Source organism: Zingiber officinale, chromosome 10A (assembly GCF_018446385.1).
Source record: "Zingiber officinale cultivar Zhangliang chromosome 10A, Zo_v1.1, whole genome shotgun sequence".
NCBI lineage: Eukaryota > Viridiplantae > Streptophyta > Magnoliopsida > Zingiberales > Zingiberaceae > Zingiber > Zingiber officinale.
The window spans coordinates 33591645-33606898 of record NC_056004.1 but is presented as its reverse complement, the minus strand read 5'-3'; the positions used below and the strand labels follow the sequence as shown (position 1 = coordinate 33606898).

The 15254-nt window shown below is 39.3% G+C and overlaps 2 protein-coding genes across 3 annotated transcripts; one reads left to right on the top strand and one right to left on the bottom strand.

Annotated features, from left to right (window-relative positions):
- The first annotated feature begins 82 nt into the window (after nt 1-82).
- Nucleotides 83-2323, top strand: LOC122026346 (upstream activation factor subunit spp27-like). Its single transcript, XM_042585029.1, has 2 exons — nt 83-476; nt 2081-2323. The coding sequence occupies exons 1-2, from the start codon at nt 186-188 to the stop codon at nt 2195-2197; spliced, it is 408 nt and encodes a 135-aa protein (XP_042440963.1). The 5' UTR covers nt 83-185; the 3' UTR covers nt 2198-2323.
- Nucleotides 2324-2497: 174 nt separating this feature from the next.
- Nucleotides 2498-11207, bottom strand: LOC122026344 (protein RBL-like). Of its 2 annotated transcripts, none has more exons than XM_042585026.1 (6): nt 11142-11207; nt 10672-10786; nt 10419-10517; nt 3284-4377; nt 2951-3212; nt 2498-2845 (listed from the first exon to the last, which is right to left on the bottom strand). In XM_042585026.1, exons 2-6 carry the CDS (start codon nt 10688-10690, stop codon nt 2604-2606), a joined length of 1716 nt encoding a protein of 571 aa, XP_042440960.1. In that variant the 5' UTR covers nt 10691-10786; nt 11142-11207; the 3' UTR covers nt 2498-2603. The 2 variants fall into 2 exon arrangements, with proteins under 2 accessions (XP_042440960.1, XP_042440959.1); XM_042585025.1 differs by having other exon boundaries at nt 11147-11207.
- Nucleotides 11208-15254: the final 4047 nt, after the last annotated feature.

The following is a 15254-nucleotide window of genomic DNA, read 5'->3' as shown; positions in this document are numbered from 1 at the left end:
ATTCGTGCGGGTATTTGGACGGCCATGATGACTGCAGCGTCGGCTTTGGCAGTGGGTCCAGCTTCAAAGTTCAAACGGATCGGTCCAATGAAGTGGAGTCGTGCTCGGCTTCTCTCTCTTATCTTTCTCTCACCGCCTCCGTCCAATTTCGAATCCTCTTGCACGAACCAAACGGAGCTCCGACCATGGCGGCGGCCACAGGCTTTCTCACCGCACTTTCTGTCGGCGATCTAGCGTCCCCTATCACGCTGCCACGCCGTGCCGCGCTCATCCCGGGAAGGTGGGCTGCCGCGAGGGCTCTCCGCGTGGCAGCGGAGGCGGGGACGGATGAGGCAGAGAAGAAGAAGAAGCAGAGGGGCATCACCAAGCCCAGGCCAGTGTCGCCTCAACTCCAGGCGGTGGTTGGTGAGGTGGAGATCCCCCGGACCCAAGCGCTCAAGAAGATTTGGGCTTATATCAAGGAGAACAATCTTCAGGTCCCCCTTTTTTTCTCCTCTTTCTCAGATGCTCTTGATGATTTTTAGAATGATGAAGGATTTTCTATAGAAAATTGTAGAGTTTGATTTTGATTTTTGTGTGAACTCGGTGCTTAGGGATTTTGAAATGTGGATTTTTCTTGGAACGAATAATGAGCACCGTCATCCAGGCATTATCAACAAAAATGCTGAGCTGATAAGGAGAGCTTTTTTTTTTCTTCACCTTTATCATATGAAACTTTATAAATCAGTTGGACCCCTAGGGTTTAGTTGATGGAAATGATTTTACCCATAATCCTATGATCTATAACGGGATCAGAAGTTCAATATGAAATCTTTTAGAAAGATTGAAAATGATTAACGGATAACAAAATGCTTTCCTTTGACGTTCCAATTATTGCTTTTCCATTCAATTAGGCGATGTCGTAGGAAAGATCAAGACATTCTTTTGCCTGGTTGAGGAGAATTCCATCAAAAGGCTCACCATTCACCTCACAGTGATCTTTCTCATCATGTGTCAGTAGGTGAAGACCCTTGAATTTAACTTGTTCTTGTTGTTTTTGTTGTATAGATATAGACATCGGCCAATAACCTTGGATCTGATGCTGGAAAAAGAGGACATGATCTTTTTCCTACAGATCATTTAAAATCCGTGTCTTTCAGATCTATTCCTTCATTTCCATTGCACATGATTGTCTCATCAAACTGAAGGTTTCCATTCATATTATCTAAATTGTTTAAATTGCACAATTCAATCATAGGTTATTGAGAGATTATTATATGGTCTCATACGCATGCAAATAGCTTGATACTATATGTGTTTATATGGAAAATTAAGGTATTTTCATAGAACATTGTTGCATCAATTACCATAACCAAATTCATTGTTGTATGTTTATATACCAATCTTAAAGAAATGTATGTCATTGGCGCACATCTTATGGAGCAACTGGCTGTATTTCTTCAATAATAGAGAGATATAACAAAGAGGAATGTGTTTTAATCTTTTTGTTCTGTTATCCTCATGCCATTTGTTTCTTCTCTTATATACTAGGAAAATGATTTGCTTTCATATCTCTTTTGGCTCCTCAATAGTCATGTAAGAACAAATAATCCCTTCTTTCATGACAAAATTTGGACTAGACAAATATTTCTTGGTTTCTCTTACTTTGAACATATTACTATGTCATTTTAACACGTTATACAGAAGATCATCGGATATTAGAGAGACATTCTGAACCAATTTTCCCCCTTTTTCATTCTGAGAACCAGTGTTTAGTAAAGATTGCACTGGATTTTCACTTTCCATACCATGTGCTCATTTGATTTTCACTCAGGTAAAGTTTCCAAATTTCTAATTCAATTCTTGAGCCATAGTCGGTTCGAATAACCATTGGTGTTCCTATTTTAGTATCTATAAATGTCACAACACCAACAGGAGGTTTGATGACCTGAAAAGTATTTAGTGAAGGTTAGAAAAATAAAAAAGACAATGGCGGTGAGATTTTCACTGCAGCCTTTGTATCTCATGAACCGTCAGTCTACTGTGCGTGTCCATCTTCGATATCAAGTGTTGAACAATCACTATAAATTTTGTTTTGCAGGATCCGGATGACAAGAGGATAATAGTGTGCGATGAGAAACTACAGGTTATTTTCGGTAAAGATCGTGTTGGATTCTTGGAGATTTCAGGACTTCTTAATTCTCATTTTACAAAGTGATATGTCTCCAGTCCGCTGTCGTGCACATATACTTCAACTTTGTCGCGTATTTACAAGCATCAACGATTGTACTTACTCGAAAATACAATTTCAATTAAATCAGAAAAATGAATATTCAGTTGCTGAGCAATTTGTTTACCGCTCCTGTCATAAATGGATAGTAATGGGCAGCCACAATCGTTCTCAAATTTTGTAAATCATACATCTTTTGATAATTTCAATACTATTTCGATGTGAAGCTATTTGTTCATAATCTCATCACTATTTAATTATATATCAACATCATTTGCTAAAGACCAATTACATGCCCTAGCAATCATCGGAATAGATTAGCTAAGAATTCGAGTCCGCAATGCATTACACTCAAACCAGAAAAAAATAGGTATCAATTTAAGTTGTTCAATGTTTATAGGTAATCATCAGTTACATCATCCTCAGTGTATTCGTCAAGTACAGTGCCATTTGCTTCGATCCTATCTCCGTTTTTGTTTCTGAATTTTGACGACTTACCTGACGACAACTTTCCCTTCTTTGTGGAAGGCTTCCGACCCTTCTCAGCCTGTAGCTCCATCCCTTTCGCTGATGGCTTTCGTTTCCTTTTCGATCCCCCGGTCCCAGCTGCATCTTCTGGAGTTGAATTGCCTATCACTGCATAAGAGCAAAACCTGTTATATCTAAACAACACTAGAGGCGTAGGGTTCATGAGAAAATTGTTGATTCAGAAAGCAAAGAAACATGAATCTTTAATCGTACCTTCGAGAGGGCTCGAAGCAGGAAGAATAGTCTGACCATTTTGTGCAGCTTCCACCGAAAATGGCGAGCTAGTGTGGTTGCTGTCCTCCAACTTCAATGAACTTCCTAGACACTTGTCTAGTTGTTCGGGAACATCGGGCAAAGGGGTTACTGGCAAGAAGATTAGTTCATCCTCGGAAGCATCTGAATCACTGAAAGATGAATCTTTCTCCACCGTTAAAATGTCAACCTCCTCGTCTTGATTGATATCCAACTCCTTCACCTGCCAGTGCGTATTTCAGACAACCGTGGTAGAAAGCCAACAACAGAATAAATATGGGGAGTAGTTGATACCTTCTCTGATTCAGGTATGAGATCAAACTCATCCTCTCTCTCAATGTATTCTTCATTCTCCTCGAGTTCTTTGAAATCAGGTGCAAATGCACTCCAGTTCTCCATGTAGTCTTTAGCCCAGATATATACCAAACCAGCAACCGAAACAGAGACCACCAATGGGCGAAGAGGGTGCCAGGCAAGACCAATTAGGGCTTCTTTAGGACCTTCTAGGATTTTTACGAGATGTCCAGCTCTGTCCCAAATGTACAACTTGTGCTCTCCTTTGCTAGCTGAAGCACCGATGACCCATTCACCATCACCACTAAAACATGGTGCTTTCCACTGTATCCTTGTCACAGCATCCTGAAACTCTCGTGATAAACACAGGCACTTGGTGCCAGCTTCTTTTAGCTTGTCTATCCTAGAAAAATCAGCATTGTCAGCATCAGTCATAGTCTCAAGTTCCTTCGCAGCACCTTTCTTTGGAAGAAGGTTCTCGTAGACTCTAATGACTCGATCATTCGAATTTGTAAGAAGATACTGTCCGTTTCTACTGAAAACAATATCCTTGATAACAGAATTCCCTGGAATAGGAATTACTGCATTTACCTTGATGCTTTTAGAATCAACGATTAATATCTCCCCTTTGGAGTTCCCTAGGTATATCAAATCTCCATACTTGTTAAAAGTTGCAGCAGTTGGCGTGAAAGGTGGGGAACCATCTGAAAATTTATTTCGAGGGTGAGGAATAGCACTTCCATTCCCCGTGTCTGATACAGAAACTGGCAGAACGGTGGAGCTTCCATTATTCAAATCAACAAGAATTGGTGCAGAAGAAAGAGGACAAGCTAAGCAGAGTGATGGAGTGCAAGAGCCTGGATGCAGACAAGCATGTAGAGTAGTCTGCTGCAAGGTTACTCTGGTGATCTTCTCACCAGTCAAGATGTTCCAAAGTGTCAATGATTTATCAGTAGCAGAAGCAAGTACGTAATGGCCTAACTTTGACCAGCAAACACTTGTAATTGGTGCTATACAAGCTTTATCACGAAGTTCCTTCGCAACCCCCCTAGTTTCAAAATCCCATATGACACAGCTCCCATCTGCACAGCCAGCTGAACAAGGAAAAAGAATGGAAATCTTAGATAGTCGACTATGTTATCCTATAATATGAAGATGTTAACATGAAATCCAATAAGCAGTCATGTTTGATATCAAAAATATGATCCAATTGTAATAAACAATAGGGCAAACTTGTCAAACATTGAGCATTATTAGAATTAACTGTCTACAATCATTACTTCACTAAGAAAAAGAAACATTATCCCAAAATACTTGCACCCTAACACATCCTCTGTAGCAATAGAAAAGAATTGACTTCTTACAAAAATCTAGTAAAATGTGTTGGTTTTAGGCTTAAGACCCAAATTATGTTAAAAGCATCTCACTGAACAAAGAAGCGAACCAGAAAAAGGTTTGTCATTTGAGTATAGCTACTGTGCTTACCATAAGTATCGCCTTGAAAAGTGTAAGCCATAAGACTTGGAGCACCAAGCTCTCTCCGTGTGCTAAGTTGGATACTACTGTTGGAACAGCAAAGTTATTTTTATGTGATCAAACAAGTTAAGTTAGGTTCTGTGGTGTTTTAACCTTGTGTCTAAGTGTGTAGAAGTTGAGCAAAAGACGCAGCTAGCGAGAAGGACGGCACAGGAGAGAGCCAATAGGCTCAGAGCGTCCGAGGGACGAGGTGCTGCGGAAGAGTACGCGGACGGATGAAAAGGAGGCGCGCAGCGTTTCCAAGGGACGAGAAGCCGGAGCGGAAGGTTGCTCGAGAAGGTCGGAAGTTGGGTTCGGGTGAGCCCTATTCCGGATGGTCGAGATCAACCAAGCGAGCGGAGCCGGAGCGGAAGACCCAAACCGAGGCGAATGGAACTAGAGCAAAAGACCCGAGCGGAGAAAGTTAACGTTGTTGACTTTTTCACTCAGGGCGCCCGGACTAGGGGCGCCCTGACTACGGGCGCTCGGAACCGAAATTTTATCACCATCGACGTGGACGTTGACCGTTGCGTCGGGGATAGAATTCTATCCCCCTCCAGGTACTTGGAACCCTTCCAGGCGCCCCGATCAAGGCTATACATACAGCCTTAGTCTAGAAGCTTCATATCCACAAGCAATTCTGAATACAACACTTGTACAAGCTTTAGTTTCCTTTTTAACTTCTCATTTTCTGTACGTCATTGCTGTAAAAGGCTTCTCCGCCTGAAGGAGATCATTAGTGCGATTCATTCCTTGGATTAACAACCTCCCCGGTTGTAACCAAGTAAAACTCCTGTGCTTCTTCCTTTTAGTTTATTTCTTTAATTATACAGTGTTATTTTAAAATCCGAGAACGGTATTCTTTTATTTTTTGCAGGGCTATTTACTAGCCGGCCAACAGTATCCAATAAGTGATATCAGAGTCAAGACGCTTCAGGAGGACTAACCGCCGAACGAAGCACGAGAAATGGTCGGACCAAGCATCTACCCACCGAAGTTCGAGGGGGAGTTCGCTAGTTGAAAAAAACGAATGCAGGTATTTTTCAAAACTGATTTCGATTTACTTTTAATAATAGAGTTTGGTTTTATAACACCGGAAGGCAAAGAAAAACGACGAAAAAGGAGCAGGCCGACTACGTGGCAAACGGTAAAGCGGAGTTTCATCTGCTAAGCGTCCTTCCGCCACAAGAAGCCAAGCTCACGAGACGGGACTTACTTCGCAACCAGCTCACCAACCTACGGTTTGAAGAAGATGAAACGATTGCGCATCTTCACTCGAGAATTAAGGAGCTCATCACCGAACTTTCGAATCTCGGAGAAAAGGTAAGTAACTCAATGCATTCCCTAGGAATACGAAATGGGCATCACTAATAGATGCCTTCTACATCTCCAAGGACTTAGAAACAATTACCTTATAAGAATTATTTTCGACGTTTGAAGTGCATAAATCGAGATGTGCAGGTACGAAGGAGCCAAAGCACAACATCACCCTCAAAGCATCAAGAGACGAACATAAGTCAGAATCTTCTCTCGACGACGAGGAAATAGTAATGATGGTAAGGCACTTTAAAAAATTATGTAAATCAAGAAAAACTAACCATCCGTAGGGTAAAAAGAAAAGGACGATCAGATGCTACCACTGCAATGAAGAAGGGTGCGTCAAAGACAACTGCCCCAAGCTAAGGAACAAGGGCAAAGACAAAGGAAAGAAGCCTGTCCAGACGAACAAGTTCAAGACACTAAAAGCGACGTGGGACGATACGTCATCCGAATCGGAAGTTGAGGCATTCTCCGGACTTGCACTAATGGCAAGTTATCAAGACGATGAACACGATGCGAGCTCGTCCGGAATGAGCATAGAGATTATCGATGAAGGGGGAGCTACGTCGGAAGAAAGCAACATCTCAGGGGGAGCCACGGATAACGAGATCGACAAGGTAAGTCAGATACGATCTCTTCCTCCCGATAAATTATTTAAGTTTGTTAAATTATTAACTAAAGATTGCTACAAACTTGAAAAAGATATTAAAAATTAAAATTAATTCTAGCTAAATCTTGCCTATTAGAAGAGTTTGACAAAGTAAAATTAGAAAATGATAAGCTAAAAATACAAGTAAATAACTTGAAAAATTATACAAGCACAAATAATACAAGTGTTAGAAAATATAACCTGAACTAGTATTTTAAATATCATAAAGGACAAATTAGGAAAATTTCAAAGAAATATGGCCCTAAGAAGCTCTTAATCAATCCAGTTGGCTGGAACCTATATTGGGTTCCAAAATCTTGTCTAACTTAAACCTTAATTAGACTTAGCGCTTTCAGCAAGAAAAAAAAATATTTAGGGGGCGTTTGGTTAAATGATGGGAATGACTATGGGTATGGGTTTGATAGTAGAGTGGAATGGGAATAGGAATGGAAATGAAACCCATTAAGTTATATGGGTTTAGTTGATTCCCATAAATCTAGTAATCATTTCCAAAATGTCATTCCCAAACCCACATTCCAAACACTATCTTTTACTATCATTCCATTCCCTCATTCCCAAACCCATCAACCAAACACCCCCTTAATTTCTTTATGAGGCTTTGTCTAGAAAGTAGTTGTTGCTCCAATAACCAAGAAGGCCTAGTGTCTCGCTACTGCCTGGAAGTCCAATATTGAAATAAAAAGTTTAATTGACTAACTGAAAAAATATTAAATTGAAATTAGATAATACTTTAAAAGGGTTACTCAATTTTTTAGAAAATTCTCAAAAATATTTATGCTTGCAAAAACTTAGAATTTTTTTTTTTTTTTTACTTAGAAATTTTTTTCCCAAACTTTAATTTTTTTGGTGATATCAAAATAATTTTCAAAGTTTCAAAAATTGATAAATCTTTCAAAATTATTTTTACCCTTAGATTTTTCTTAGTACCCCATTTTTATGTGATCAAAGGGGAAGAAGGAAAAGATTCAGTCTATTCAAAATTATTTTTACCCTTAGATTTTTCTTGGTACCCCATTTTTATGTGATCAAAGGGGAAGAAGGAAAAGATTCAGTCTAGGGGGAGGTAGATTACAATTTTTTATTTTTTGGACTTTATTGCAAAATTTATTGCTTTAACTTTATGTCTTTTTACCTTAGCTTAACTTGAGTTGCTCATATCAAAAAGGAGGAGATTGTTAGAACCCCAAGGTTGTTTTGATGTGATTAAACAAGTTAAGTTAGGTCATGTGGTGTTTTAACCTTGTGTCTAAGTGTGCAGGAGCTTAGGCGCACAAGAAGTCGAGCAAAAGATGCAGCTAGCGAAAAGGACGGCACGGGAGAGAGCCAACGGACTCAGTGCGTCCAAGGGACGAGGTGCTGCGGAAGAGTACGCAAGCGGACGAGAAGGAGGCGCGCGGCGTTTCCGAGGGACGAGAAGCAGGAGCGGAAGGTTGCTCGAGAAGGCCGGAAGTTGGATTCGGGTGAGCCCTATTCTGGATGGTCGAGATCACCCAAGCGAGCCAAGCCAGAGCGGAAGACCCGGACTGAGGCGAACGAAACCGGAGCAGAAGACTCGAGCGAAAAAAGTTAACGTTGTTGACGTTTTCACTCAGGGCGCCCGGACTGGGGGCGCCCCGAGTAGTGCGGGGCGTCGGGCGCCCGAAACCGAAATTTTATCACCATCAACGTGGACGTTGACCGTTGCGTCGGGGATAGAATTTTATCCTCCTCCAGGCACCTGGAACCTTACAGGCGCCCCGACCAAGGCTATACATATAGCCTTAGTCTAGAAGTTTCATATCCACAAGCAATTCTGAATACAACACTTGTACGAGCTTTAGTTTTCTTTTTAGCTTCTCATTTTCTGTACGTCATTACTGTAAGAGGTTTCTCCGCCTGAAGGGGATCATTAGTGCGATCCATTCCTTGGATTAACAACCTCCCCAATTGTAACCAAGTAAAACTCTTGTGCCTCTTCCTTTTAGTTTATTTTTTTAATTATTTATACAAGTGTTATTTTAAAGTCCGAGAAGGGTATTCTTTTATTTTGTGCAGGGCTATTCAACCCCCCTTCTAGCCAGCCAACGATATCCAACAACTACCAATGCTAAATATCTTTGATTTTGTGGGAAATTCTACTCTTAAAACTTATAAAATGTTTCCAAGCGAACAATACATCAGGCAAGTTGAACTAGTAAATCTACAACTTTATTGACAGAAAAATAACTGGCAACTTAAAACCAATTTAAAGAAATCGTCAAAAGTATAATCTTTTCGAAGATATAGAGAACATACTGGGAGGAGCCTAATAACAATCAATTTTGAAAATGGATCCAAACCACTATAGAAGTATATACAGAAGATGAGATCTCAAGCAAACTGCCAATATGTTATAACAGTAGGATTGACTTTATTAGTTAAATGGAACTAAAGTTGTTATGAATTGCAAAGGAAACCATTAAAGTGATGCTAAAGGAACTACATGTAACAAAACTCAGCCATACACCATTTCCAGCATCTGAATAGCTGAGATTAGAACAAACATTACTCTACGAGTAACAAAAAAAGAAACTAAATGATGGAAGCCAATCACATTGAATGAAATGCTAGAATTTTGTAGATGGTCTGCAGAAGTGGATGCACAATACAATCAGTAAGATATAAAATGCCCGAAGACAACTTGCCCAAGCATTCTAGAGAAACTGAAGTCTATGTGCATGATTTACTACAATGATCATACCTTATTCCTGAAGTAACATATTCCTGTTGTTCTAGAGTAATAAACAAACTTTAAAACAAACAATCTGCCAAGGTTCAATTTCTGAGTTCCATTTCAAGGACAGAAATTATTACACAAGTTTCTAATTACAGGTTAGTTCATGTTAGTTCATAACGCAACTCAACTAGGGAAAAAGGATGCTAAAGAGAGCTTATATATACTTGAAAAGTGAGCAGAAAAGAACAAAGTTGCATCCAGTAATACTAAAGTGAGCTGTAAAGGAAAAGTTTTTTAAACAGGGATGAAGACAACATTGAATTAAATGATCTGAGTATGATCAAGAGCAAGACAAGAAGTGCAATCTAAATTTGCATGGTCATCTTCTAGCCATTTGAATCCATCAGACTTGAGTTTTGACAGAAGGTAACAAAACAGTTGATTGTTAAGGATTTCAATATTTTAAGTGTAAAACATCCCTAGAATTTTTCATGAGAAGCATGAATGAAGGGAGATCTCAAGTTCTAATCATTTGCATCCTTCTATGCTATACCATTGCCAAATCAAAAAAAGGACTGATCATACAAAAAGCTTGTTCTTACTTTTCATTGGATTTTATCTAAAATTATGAAAACAGGCACCAACTTAGTCTGTTGACCAACAGCAGGAAGCAAGACACCTATTTGAGTATATTTTTCCGCTTGTTCCCGAATAATCAATTTAAATGGAAACAAATTTAAGCATGTTTTCCTAGCTGGTACACTTAATTCTAAAATCTATGAAGAAAAAGCTTTACACATTCGAGAGAAATAGGTAGCTCAAAGACTGTGTATTGGCTCTGTATGGAGCTTCTGAAACCTATCAATACCATCTCTTTTAGCATTTACATGAAAAATTACATGTCCAAAAGAGAAATAACAAAGCAATGAGCGCACCTGCAAGAAGTGTTCCTCGGCGATTGAAGGAGATACATTTCATGTTCCCATGCTGCAAATACTCCTCGATCACTTCTGGGAAATCCCCCTGCAACGGATCTTCACCCGACCAGAACACACAAGAGAACGAACAAAAAAAATCAGTTCTTTCCGCTTAAAAGCACAACCTAGAAAAAAGGGCAGGAACAACGAACAAAAAAGAAACTTTTATCCCCAAAGAAAACCCAAATGGGGAAAACGAACAGAGACCCACCGATTATTGGGGCATTCATCGTGTTTGGCTTCCTCGGCGAGCAGAGAAACAAAATCGTTGCAGGCAGCAATGCAGGGTTGAAGGTAGAGATCCAGAAACTCCACCAAGAGTAAGTCTGAAACATCCCTTACTACTCAGGCATGACTGAACCATACAACCATCAAAAAGGAAAAAAAACACAAAAATACTCTGACATGTGATTTGCTAGGAACTAAACCATAAACTTCACAATTAAAGGAAACATCATTGCATCACACATTTGTCCCGAATTTCCTTTTTTTTTTTTTTTGCAAAAAATAAAATGTCAAAGAAAGAAGAAAAAAAACGAAACACATCTGTAAAGAAACATCTGTGACCTCCTACCAAAGCAAACTAACAAGTAGTCTCCATCCCATACTACCATAACAATCATAGGAAAATGACTAATAACCGACACCTAAAGCCCCTAGACAGTGTGTGATGCATCCGACCTCACCTCCTCGGCTACTCCGCCTCCGGATCTATCGTCCCATTTTGGGTGGTATCTTCCTCACCTGCAATTATGAAAGGATGAGTCCACCGACCCAGCAAGCATAATCCACTAGTAGGTATATAACATAAATAACAAATTTGAAACATAACGTATGAAGCATAGAATCAATATCTGTTATACATGAATGAAACATATAGTTAGCTTAAAAGAAAAGAAGCTGGATAACATTGAGCATGATAATAACAATATACAGAAGCAAAATAAAATCACCGATATAACTTATTAAACATGTGCTTAGGGTAAATTAGTGGTAACCGTCATTTGAGACTGTTTATTCAGTCCATGATCAAACTCTAGAGGTACCTCTTAGGAGACTGGTATTCTTATGGTTTAAGCCATCATATTCTTCGTTATCATTTATATATGGATGAGCCCTCCCCGGAGCTCATCCCGGGGCACCCATCCCGTATTGTTACCATACACATACCCCTAAGCGTCCAATTATCATGAAGGATTAAATAAAATCACACATGACTCAATGCATATCATAGTTTACCAGTAAACACACATAGTCTATACTATCCTTCACAAAGAACCCACAAGAACACAAACTGATGCAGCAACCTAATAGATTTTTCATACAAATGTTAAAATTCTGCATGGCCCTGGAGAACCGAGAAAGAACAACAACTAAGTTACATGCCACCAAAATCTAACACAGAAATACCAAACTGACATGGGAAAGCAACCTCAACGATAAAAGCACAGCAAGGGACACACATACATGCATGATAATTAGTTGAACCTTTGCGGAAAATGAGTTATCATCACATGCTTATCCAATTATATATATATATATATTGTCTTTTATTTTGTTCAATCTGATCATGCATAGCTAGAGAAAACAAAAGAAGAACAACTATTAAATCACACCAATTTCCCTTACTTCCAAATCCGTACAAAAATTTCCAAACCAATAAGAAGTGATCCAATTGGAATTGCAAGTCATGCGTATTCACTTCAAGTAACTCAAGTACATATTGGAAGAAAACACTTACTGAGGCATCATGAGTTCAAATTTGATTAAAGTTGTTCAAAGCTAAATCTAGAGAAGTTCGAGCATGGCATTAGCACATATTGTTAACACAACCCCTCTCACGAGTAGAGCATGTCCTGAACTAAAACAATATTACCTTCTCATGTTACCTTCACCCATTATTTTCATAAAGGATAACTACAACTGAATTCAAACAACACCCACATACTAAGGTCATGCCTTCATTCGACCCAGCAATTGAAAACATCCGCATCGATCAGCAAAAAAACAAAACAATAACAAAACAAAACAAAGGGAACTTCGTAAAGACGGCGAAGGAATCCAATAACCACGGATGCCGCAACCAAATCCGATTCAAGGGAAACAACTCCTATCACAAGAAAGTCATGCAAATCATGACCGCCGAACGACCTCACCCAAATCCGCGGTAGAAATACGAGGAAACGAGATAGAAACTTAAACCTCGGTACCCTAGCAGATATTACCCCCCGCCATCCCTCTCGCAACATACCAAAACAACACCCGTTTGTACCTACTAGAAGGATTCTACTTGCCTCTCTTTCCAAGCGTCGCTGTAGGGTGCGTAGGAGGAAGCACCGACTTGCTCTGGTTTGCTTCGGCAGAGGGCGGCGTCAAGGCGAAGAGGCGGCGCGGCGGTTGCTGCAGAGGGAATCGGCGAGAGAGAGGCGGCGCGGCGGGTGCTGCAGAGGGAATCGGCGAGAGAGAGGCGGCGAAGATCTCTTAGGGCAACTTTCCTTTTATGTTAACTTAGATATATACATACAATTAGCTCTAAGGGAGCGCTTAGGTTCATGGAAGGGAATGAGAATAAGAATAGAATTGATAGAAGTAGGATTGAAAATGAGAACTTTTTCATTCCCCTCCGGTAATTTATGCGCATGTGGAAATTTAAATTTATCAAAAGACATACATTACTTTGGTATTTATCAAAGAGCACTTTTTTAAAATCATTTCCTATTTTATCCTCATGATAATTTGACTTTTTTATTGTTTTTCTTTTCTTTACTATATTTCTCTGTCTTCTCTGTCAACAGAAGATAGGAATAACATTAGTCAATTTTTAATCACATTTTAATATATTTGAAGAAGTCAAAATAAATAATGGACACCATATTTGGACTCCTTGCAATTTTAGAAATCCACATGAACTGAAATGGGTGGGTTTTGGTCAAAATTCACTGATGGACCTAGAGAGCTCCGATTGCACTCATTTCAGTTTCTATGGATTTCTAAAATTGCAAAGAGTTCAAATATGGTGTACATTATTTATTTTAGTTTTTTATAGATGTTAACAAGTAAAATCAAAGAATCGGCATAAAAGCCCACGTTGGACCTGATATGAAATCATATCAGGCCCAATGTGGGCTTTTTTACCGATTCTTTGATTTTACTTGTTAACATCTATAAAAAGCCAAAATAAATAATCCATAGAAACTGAAATGGGTGCAATCGGAGCTCTCTAGGTCCATCAGTGGGTTTTGACCGAAACCCACTAATCGATCTAGAAAGCTCCGATTGCACCCATTTCAGTTTCTATTAATTTCTAAAATTACAAGGAGTGAAAATATGAGGTCCATTATTATTTTTGGCACTCCTAGTGGTGGACCAGAGATTTTGAAAAACCCTAAATCTTTCTTTCTTCTTTTTCCCTTTTTTTTTATTTTTTGTTGTTACTAGGCCTGATATCTCCCATATCAGGGTCACATTGGGCCTGATATGGGGAGATATCAGGCCCACATTGGGCCTGATATGAAGAGATATCAGGCCCAACGTGGGCATGATATCTCTTCATATCAGGCCTAAATGTCGAAAATAATAATGCACACCATATTTGGACTCCTTGCAATTTTAGAAATCCACAGGAGCTGAAATGAGTGCAATCGGAGCTTTCTAGGTCGATCAGTGAGTTTCGGTCAAAACCCACTGATGGACTTAGAAAGCTCCGATTGCACCCATTTCAGTTTCTATGGATTTCTAAAATTGCAAAGACTTCAAATATGGTGTCCATTATTTATTTTGACTTTTTATAGATGTTAACAAGAAAAATCAAAGAATCGGAATAAAAGTCCACGTTGGGCTGATATGGGCCTGATATCATTCCATATCAGGCCCACGTTGGGCCTGATTTGAGTCCATATCAGGCCCAATGTGGGCTTTTTTGCCGATTATTTGATTTTTCTTGTTAACATCTATAAAAAGTCAAAATAAATAATGGACACCATATTTGAACTTCTTGCAATTTTAGAAATCCATAGAAACTAAAATGGGTGCAATCGGAGCTCTTTAGGTCCATCAGTGAGTTTTGACCGAAACCCACTGATCGACCTAAAAAGCTCCGATTGCACCCATTTCAGTTTCTATGAATTTCTAAAATTACAAGGAGTTAAAATATAGTGTCCATTATTATTTTTGGCACTCCTAGTGGTGGAACCGAGGGCCAATTCGTTCTTGTCGTTGTTCTAGGCTGTTCTCCCACGGCGGACTTGGGTTGATAATTCCAGCCCAACCCGCTTAATTGGTATGGCGGGGCGGGCCAACCCGACGGGCCTAACTCAAATTGACAGCTCTACATATGAATAACATTACATAAAATTTAGTCAATTTTTTAATAACATTTTAATACATTTGAAGAAGTCAAAATAAATAATGGATAGCATATTTGAACTCTTTACCATCTCAAAAATCCACTGGAATTGAAATGAGTATAATCGGAACTCTCTAGGTCCATCAATGGATTTCGATCAAAACTCACTGATGGACCTAGAGAGCTCTGATTGCACTCATTTCGATTCCTATGAATTTCTGAGGTTTCAAAGAGTTCAAATATGGTATTCATTAGTTATTTCAACTTTTTAGAGTTGTTAACATGTAACAAGCAATAATCATCAAAAAGACCCACGTTAGGCCTGATATGGAATCATATTATGCTCAACGTCGGCCTGATATGAAATCATATCAGGCACATCGTAGGCCTGATTGATATAGATTGATATCAGGCCCAACGTGGGCTTTTATGCCGATTCTTTGATTTTG

Coding starts and splice junctions, on each gene's coding strand:
- LOC122026346 (XM_042585029.1), top strand. CDS start 186: ATGGCGGCGGCCACAGGCTTTCTCACCGCACTTTCTGTCGGCGATCTA. Junction 477..2,080: donor TCAAGGAGAACAATCTTCAG/GTCCCCCTTTTT, acceptor TTTGTTTTGCAG/GATCCGGATGACAAGAGGAT.
- LOC122026344 (XM_042585026.1), bottom strand. Junction 4,378..10,418: donor CCGAGGAACACTTCTTGCAG/GTGCGCTCATTG, acceptor TTCCTTGTTCAG/CTGGCTGTGCAGATGGGAGC. Junction 2,846..2,950: donor TGCTTCGAGCCCTCTCGAAG/GTACGATTAAAG, acceptor GCTCTTATGCAG/TGATAGGCAATTCAACTCCA.